This window comes from Pistacia vera, unplaced genomic scaffold, assembly GCF_008641045.1.
Source record: "Pistacia vera cultivar Batoury unplaced genomic scaffold, PisVer_v2 Contig373, whole genome shotgun sequence".
NCBI lineage: Eukaryota > Viridiplantae > Streptophyta > Magnoliopsida > Sapindales > Anacardiaceae > Pistacia > Pistacia vera.
Window position 1 is genome coordinate 559209 of NW_022196194.1, and position 9326 is coordinate 568534.

The following is a 9326-nucleotide window of genomic DNA, read 5'->3' on the forward strand; positions in this document are numbered from 1 at the left end:
TTTGTCACTGAATATACATTATATTATACATAAATACACATTCCTGATTCATCATGAACTGAAGCCCTTTCATGAATAACTTAGCTATTTGTAAATATTTATTAATTATTTCATTAATGATAGATAAATTATATAAATGGCCCTAATCTAAAAACCGCTCTTGCAAACAATAGTCCTCACAAAGTTTAAAAGATGACACTGCCCTCATATATAAAAAGCTATGTAATTTTACCAAACTTTTCAAACTCTTTCCAGTCACTCATATTACAAATCGAGAAGGTAAAGAAACTCTTCTCAACTCTGTATGGCGTTTTCTGATTTTTGTTTCAGTTAAATCAGAGGGTTTAAAGATTAGCAATAATGAAATTGCTTGTTTGAAAGCCATCAATCCTAAGCAGAAAAAGCTTCAGTTGGTTCTTCATTTAGATTATAAAATTGATAAGCAAAGAGATACATTTCCTACAAAAATTGAAATAGTTGAGAAACTTTTCTTTGCATCAACCATTCATGAAGCAATGTCAACTTAACTCTGCATCAGCCAGAGAGGGATCCTCTGTTGTCTCTCCACCCAAAATTTGTCTCCTTCAACTAGCTTCTTAATATATGTAAGTTAATTGAAAATAATACCATATATTCTAACCTCTGATCACATTATTCCGGAATCCTAGAGGGTATACAGTAATGTCCACCAGCAATATTCAATTCACATTTCAGTTAAGATAAAAAGTTGTGATATTGAGTAGAATTAGTTACTGGTTAACAGCTTTATCAAAGTTAAAAAGGTAATACAAATTATTCTCAATTCAAAACCTCTCTAAATCATTGGATTACAAAGAATACATGACTTTGATTGAATTCTGGCTTTACATTCAAGCCTTGCAGTATAAGCAGGGTTCCTAATTCCCTTAACATACACAATCCAGTGCATTTTGTTTTGCATATCGTACACAAGTTTACACAACTTAAAAGACTTTAGCTTCACTTTGAATACTGAACAACATAACATTAAAAAATTGGAAATTGAATTGACTGAACAAGCGCCCTTGAAAGTTTCACGGCCTGGTTTAACTATATTCACACGTAAAATAAAAATAGACAAATAAATCTAAATTATTATTATTATTATTATTATTTTTGGCAAGTCTGGATCATAGAAGCAAATTTATTAATAAGAAACATAAAAAAAAAAAAAAAAAAAAAAACACTGGGAATAAGAAGATGTGATGAAGCTTAGACACAATTAATGTCATGGTACAAAGGAAATATAAAATATTCAAGCATGCATGCATTAGAAACAATAAAATACAACCAACAAATGAAAACAGAGAAGAAAGAAATTGGAGTAATGTGAACCTGGGTACGGAAAACTTGCGGGAATCATGATGTAGGTCTTGAAAAATAAACAAAGAAGTAACAGAACACGCCACCAATGCTTTAGTAGAGAATCTGCTATCATATTTTCTTCAACAGAAAAAAAAAGCATTATTATGTGATGGCATTTATTCATCAAGATGGACCTCGCGGACATGAGCAATCTTCGACTGATCGCGTCTGCAGCTTTCACTCAGAGCAGGACAGCCTTGAATCTTCAGTTGTCTGAGGACAGTAAGGCGTTGCATCCCTTCTGGAAGACATGACAACATCGGGCAATCTAAAATCTCCAGTGTTTGAAGTGATGTGAGATTTTGCAGCCACTCCGGTAGTTCTTCTAGTTTGGGACAATTTTCAATCATTATGCCCTGTAAGGTGTTTGCCGATCCTTGAAGAATAAGCTGAGGCAAATCCACTAACGATGGCAAACTTCTAATTATAAATTTTCGAACTCCCAAGCAAAGGTTGTCTTTATCTTCTCCTTGAAATTCCATCTTCAGGTTAAGCTTTTCACAGTCCTCAATCATTACCTTCTCTAATCTCTTAAGGTACTTGATACTGTATGGCAACGAGGTCAGGGAACACTTAAGAAGAGCCAATCGTCGGAGGCTTGTGGGACCTTGCATCCCTTCAAACAATCTTACTAGATTCTGGCAGCCATATAAGAACAACAGTTTAAGAGAACTCAAGCATTCGATTCCATTTTCTCGTAAATACGGCTCTTCTGTGGTTATTTCCAAGTGCCTAAGGGAGATCATCCTTCGTATATTCCTAGGCAACTTCTTAACCCTATAGCAACCAGCAAGTCTGAACGTCTCTAACTTCTGAAGCTTACAAATAGATTTAGGAAGTTTCTTCAAAAGAATATTACCAGTTAAGTCAAGGTATCTCAAATGTATCAATGTACCGACAGACTTTGGCAAGACACGAAAAAGTACAAAGTTTAACGTTAGCAGTCGGAGGTGCTTGAACTTGAATATGCATGTCTGAATAAATGATTCATCAATATAGTTGTTTGCTTGCAGAAAAATAACGGACCGAACCGTCTCTGGTCTATTATATAGAACTCCTGGAGGTTTTTGATGGTTGTCAGCAGAGTCATCAATTGAAAAGTGCCGAACACTCCCATCAACTATTTGGCTTCTGGATTTTATAACAGCACAGTCACTTGTTGCCACTGATATTGCAAGATCATGCATAAGATCATGCATTTTAAACTTATAAAAAAAATGATCATGTTCTGTAAAATCCTCTAAGAAACACCTTGACCATAAATCCTTCATACAACGCACAGCAACATCTTCTAACTCTTCAATATCATCATGAGAGGTTGCAAGGAGTCCATGTGCCATCCAATATCCGGTCACGTAATCACTGTCATAGATATAATCCTTTGGAAATAAGGAAAGATAAGCAAAACATTGCTTCAAGTGGGATGGCAAATTATCATAGCTCAGTTTCAGTACTGGTAAGATGTCTTCCTTTCCCTGTTTCAGGTGCCAGATGTCACTTCTTTTTATTCTTAACCACTCATCTTCATCTGTGTTCGCAAAAAGTAAGCTCCCTAAAGTTCTCAGAGCTAACGGAACTCCTTTACATTTTCCGACAATGTCCTCAGCAATTTTAATGAGGTTTGGAAAATCTTTCCCTTCTCCATCTTTAAATGCGCAGTTTTTAAACAATGATAAAGAATCCTCAAGTGAAAGACCTTGTATGAAATGTGGGGAAACGGTGCCCATTATCTCAGCAACAGTTTTATTGCGTGTACTCACAATAATTTTACTTCCATTGACACCATTCACCAGTAAGTCTTTCAATTCCCTCCATCTCATCGGCTTATCATTCCAAACATCATCCAAGACAAGCAAAAATTTTTTACCGGTCAAAATTTCTTGCAAACGTCTGGGTATTTCATCAGCTTTTAACTTAGCACAATCCTCATGTGTTGCAGAATAAATAATATCTTTAATCAACCTAACAACATCAAAGTCGTCGGAAACACATACCCACATCTTTAACTCAAAATGCCTATAGACCCTCTCATCATTGTAAACCATTTTCGAAAGAGTGGTTTTACCCAAACCCCCAATCCCAACTATAGGAATGACGGAGACAATAACATCGCCTGGTTGTGTCAAAATGGTTATGATGTTTTCTTTATCCTTCTCTCTTCCAATGACATCAGAAGCTTGGAAGAAGGAATTAGTCTCCCTCTCCTTGGGAATTACATGCCTCGCGTCAACATGACTCTCAATAAGAAGAAAAGGCAAATTTTGCCTATCATCTGCGATCTCATCTAACCTTTCTCTAATCTCCTTGATCTTGTGACCAATTTTAACAGGATTAGAGCTTGAAAAGCATTGACATACCTTTGATGTTGAGCTCCCCTGTTGTGATCTCCTGGAAGCTTGAAAGTCGAATTCATCTAAAACGTCCTCAGCATCATAAAAAACATCCTTAAGCCTCGCAAGCCAGTCACGCAGCTGATGGTTTTGAGTCTGCTTTGTCTCGGCATCCAACAGCAGAGCTTTGATGGCGCTCATGGTTCGCTGAAGTCTTCTTAAATCACTATCCAGATTCCACAGCAAAGACAATTCCCCACCAACAAGGGAACCTATCTTCTTCAAAATTTCAGTGGCAGTGCCGAATACAATGGATTCAGCCATATTTTCCTTGAAGAGAGCGAGAATCTGGTAGTTTAAGAGAAATGAATCAGCTAAGACTGGACATTTCAGCGTATTCAGCATCAGTATACTGCTAAAACTAAAACCTTGAAAGTCAACATATAAAATTCAGTGTATTATTTTTATTTTGTAGTGGTTAGAAGTAGGTAAAACTGACGTGGTATCTAATAAAATAAAGTAAATAGTCGAAAGAAACTGACGTGGGTACTCCTAAAATAAATGAAATTTTCTTTCAATATTTTCTTCTCTCTCTTTAAACAAAAACTCCTTTTTAAATCAAAACTTTTCATACAAAATTATAAACAGAAATCAATAATTGACATATTTGAGACAAACCTTTGAAACAAATAAAGTGGTAGTAGTTTAAAGTGGTTTTATCTATTCAGTAGAAAATAAATTTCATATTTTTTAATTTTTTATTATTTGTGATTCTAGACAAACATGACAAACGCGTTTTTAAATATTGGTTTTCAGAGAAACATATAAAACGTATTTTTTTGTTTTTTACGTTTTTCAATCATTCTCAATATTTTCAAAAAACTGAAATACAAAAACTCAAAATTCAAAAAAGAACACACCCATAACTTAATATTATTCTTTGAATAATAATAATAGATTTATGTACAAACGATGTAGAGTGAATACAAAATATCAAACTCATCATATTTACTCTTTCACTAATTTTTTGTCACATTAGTTTGTACTAGAGGTGAGCACAGATAGTGTGTAAAATCGAATCCTGTGGGTAGAACAGGAACCAGAACCAGCACTGTACGGGTAGGTTCTGGTTCCATTTTATTGGAACCGACACTGTGCAGTTCCGGTTCTTATGTGTGGAGGAATCGGAACCGGAACCTGAAAAAAGAACCTGAAACAAGTACCCAGTTTGGAACCTGCTTGAAACATGTAGCGGGTACCTGATTTGGAACCGATTTTTGGAATCTGTTTTGGAACCTAGGCTCCAATAAAATATTTGTGAATAATGGAGGGTTTCATTATTTTACATATAAAAAATTTAAAATAAAAAAAGTTAAAATTTTTGAAAAACCTAATTAAATAAATATACAATGATACTTATTACACATAAATTACACCATATTAAAAACTTTAATATATTATAATATATTAATATTAAAGTTTTGATTAATTAAGTATATAATTGGAATTAGGATCCAATTAAAATAATCATTTTTGAATAAAATAGTATATTTGATTAAATAAAAATATATTTAGTTATTTACTTCAATTATCAAGTTCTAAGTATATCTATAGTAAATTTACAATTAATTAATTATATATGATAAATTGATAAACATTAATAAATTTAATTACTAGTTAAATATCATACTTAATCAATTATAACATTACATTATAGTTAAATGACTACTTAATTAATTATAATTTTATAACATTACTTAATTGATTTATAGTATAATTAATTATAGTATTACATCAATTAATTATTACTTAATTAATTGACTTATAATATTAAATATATTATTTAATTAAATAATTATAAATTTAATTAATTATAACATTACTTAGTAGATTTCTTACATTAGCATAATACTTAATTAAATGATAAGAAATTTAATTAATTATAACATTACTTTATAAACATTAATTAAGCATTACATTATAGTTAAATAATTACTCAATTAAATTATAATATTATTATATTACATTATATTATGATCACTTACTTAATTATAGCATTATATAGTTAAATGATTACATAATTACTTAATTAGTTATGAATTTATAACATTACATTATAAACATTAGTAATTTACTATACTATTACATTACTTAATTAAACGATTAAAAATTTAATTAATTATAACATTACTTTATATATTTGTAATATGATTACTTAATCAATTATAACATTCCATTATAAACATTAGTATATTAATTAAATGATTTGAAATTTAATTAATTATAATATTAAATTATAGATTTGTAGTATGATTACTTAATTCATTATAACATTACATTATACTATTATAGTATGATCATATAATTAATATAACATTACATAATTAAATGATTACTTAATTGATTATGACATTATATTATAAACATTAGTAATTTACTAATTTGCACAATATTTAATCGAATTATTATAATTTTATTAATTATAACATTATATTATAAATTTATGGTATGATTATTTAATTAATTATAACATTCTATTATAAACAATATTATAATACTTAATTAAATGATTAACAATTTAATTAATTATAATATTACATTATAATTAAATAATATATTACTTAATTAATTATAACATTACAATTTACATTGTAGTATGATCACTTAATTAATTATAACATTACAATTTACATTGTAGTATGATCACTTATTTAATTATAACATTACTTGTTTCTAATATTAAATTTACTAAATTATATTTGGTATATTATAAATACCCAATTAACCAATTATAACATTAAATTAATAAATTTATAAACATTAATAATTTATTAACTTATCAAATAGACCCCTGGCAAATGGCAATGTTAGTAATTAGTATTAAGAATTGTTGTTTGTTTAAATGATTTTGGTGAAGTTATTTTATGTGAATTGTGATGAATAATTGTTTGTGTTTTGGTTTTGATTGACGAATTTTATGTGAATTGTGATGAATTGATTGAATTCAAGCGTTGCTTAGAGATTACAGGTTATGAGTTACATTGGACACAAATGAATGAATAACGAAAATTTGTTAGGGGTGTATTTGTAAACTTATAAGGTGTTTTTGTTATTTTTTAAACTAATAGGGGGGTAATTGATTTTTTACAGGGTACCCTGGAAAGGAACCGGAACCTGCATTTTAGGTTCCGGTTCCTTGAATTGAAGAACCTGTACTGTGCGGTTCCGGTTCCGGTTCCTTTTTTTGAGAACCTGTACTATGCAGTTTCGGCTCTGGTTTCCCGAAAAAGTGCAGGGTACCTGGAACTGCTCACCCCTAGATTTCTTATTTCTTCTCCACCGAAATATTTCTTTCCTTCAATCTGCTGCTCAAGAAAGGCAAATGATTCTATTGCAGACTCCACTGCTTTGTCCTTTTCTTCTCCTTCTTTCCAGCAAGCTCCAAATGCACCCATCACACAATAGTTTCATACAAATTTAAATACGAGATTAGAATCCTTGTGTAAGAACAAAGTTAAATACATGATTAATCAAGCATATTTTTCATGTATCTTTTTGTTGATGCGTAATTTTGACACCAACTAAATGCATATATGAAATATTGAGCTGGCTCAGAAGACATACATGAATGAGAGAATGAGAGTAAACATAATAGAGAACAATGTTTAAAGTGGTTCGGATGCTCAAAGAAGCGAATCTTACATCCACTGATTTTGTATTAATAATCATGGTCAGGTCGCGTTCAGCAGACTGACTTACAAATAATTACACAAGAAAGAGAGAATGCTATTTTTCTTTAGAGAGATTAGCTAATCTCCCAAATGAGAGAGGAGCTCTCAATTTATAGTGGGATGAATTAAGGTTATGATTACTAAATCTGTGAGTTGGTAGGATTATCCGTGCAAATCCTTTTTTACGTCCCATTGCCCACCTTTCAGAGTGATTTACGCTATTTGATGCAGGGATTAGACACGTGGAATCACTCTAGCTCCTGGCTAGTCTGACGCGCACCCACTGCCCTGAGAGGAGCACGCCGTTCATGTCATTGCGTGACGTGGCTGTCTCTGACTGGCTGCAGACCTATCTAAGCTCTGATTTTTTATGCTGAATGGGTCTTACGTCAGCCCTACTTTTTTAGGCATCACACTTCTCATCAGCAAATTTAGCCTAGAAGCGAGCCATGGCTCTCTCACATTGATCTTCAGGCAGTAAAGGGTACTTTTCTTTCCACAACTCATCGATATATTCAAGAATTACAAGTGATTCAGCAATCGGTTTGTCATGGTGAACCAGCACAGGGACTTTCTTATGCAAAGGGTTGTATTTCAGAAGGATTGGACTCTTGTTCATTAAATCTTCCACTATGTATTCATATTCAACCCCTTTAAGCTTCAGAGCCCATTCAATTCTCGTGCAGAATAGGCTTAAAGTTGTTCCAATCACCTTCACTTCACCCATGTTGATAAGCTTCGATATGAACTGTGCACTCAATTTGCAATTTATTCCAAGTATCTTCTGGTGGTTATCGATCTAATATAAAGTATTTAGCAAAGAGTTACCTTATATGTTTGAAAAGTCAAATGACTATGAAATATGCGGCCGTGCATTTTGACTTTAAGGATAAACAAAGAAGTTTCATTCATGGAGAATTCGTATATATATGTTTGAATAATAAAAGATAGAGAAAAAGAATATTTTCAGCCTGGACGATCGATTAGCAACCAGACAGTTCAACAGGAAAAATTATAAATAAAAGGATTATAATTTTGACTGATGTGACAATTGTAGTAAAAAAATGAAAAGAGGGGTTCTTAAATAATTAATTAGCTAATTATACATCATTGCTTGCATAGATAGCACCAATATTATTAATGAAATTGAATTTAAAGTAATAATTAAACCAATGAGAAAATTATAAAGATATATATTACAAACCAAACTATAACATATCAGGGTTTTGATAATTTTATAAAGGGGTTTGATATTTTTTAGGGAATTTTTGATAATTATATGATTTTTTTTTTTTTTTTTGATACTTTTTGAAAGATGGGATGAGTTTCATTTGTTCCACCTCTAGTTACTAGGGTAACCCAATATTCCTCCCTCGATCGTAGATTGCTTCGAGAGATAAAAAGAATCATTATCCTTACTCTTCTTCAGGTAATAAGAGCATGAGCTCACCGAGGCCATTCTCGCTACATGCGATATACATAGCAATAGCTATCATATACGTATTGGGCGTCAATTACAGTGGCGCGACCTCGAAGTGATCAAGGATCGATCTAATAAAGGGGTGAAAAGGTATCAATGCCCCACATTTGAAGATCGCCTCGGAGATCGTGGCCATTCCCTCTAGGGAATTCTGAGCTGTATATGTTCTATGTTGGTAGACGTGCACGCTAAGTGCGTATTGGTCCACTGCCTTCTGTATCTCATCTCGGGTAGCCACTGAAAAAATCTCTTGCATGGGACCTGCTGGGGCATCCAGTGCCTGCGAGCTCATCCCCTTGATTGTTCTGGTTGTTGAGGCATCCATTGCTCCTAAGGTTTGAAAAAGGGGCGACATGCAGAGATAACTCAATCTTCATACAATATTCTGTATGATGACATGAA

At 32.2% G+C, this 9326-nt stretch overlaps 1 protein-coding gene across 1 annotated transcript; it reads right to left on the reverse strand.

Annotated features, from left to right (window-relative positions):
- Positions 1–1499: 1499 nt before the first annotated feature.
- Positions 1500–4118, reverse strand: LOC116140522 (disease resistance protein RGA2-like). Its single transcript, XM_031426148.1, has one exon. The coding sequence runs from the start codon at positions 4116–4118 to the stop codon at positions 1500–1502; it is 2619 nt and encodes an 872-aa protein (XP_031282008.1).
- Positions 4119–9326: the final 5208 nt, after the last annotated feature.

Bases quoted from the DNA above. Each gene is read 5' to 3' on its own strand.
- LOC116140522 (XM_031426148.1), bottom strand. From the start codon at position 4,118: ATGCTGAATACGCTGAAATGTCCAGTCTTAGCTGATTCATTTCTCTTA.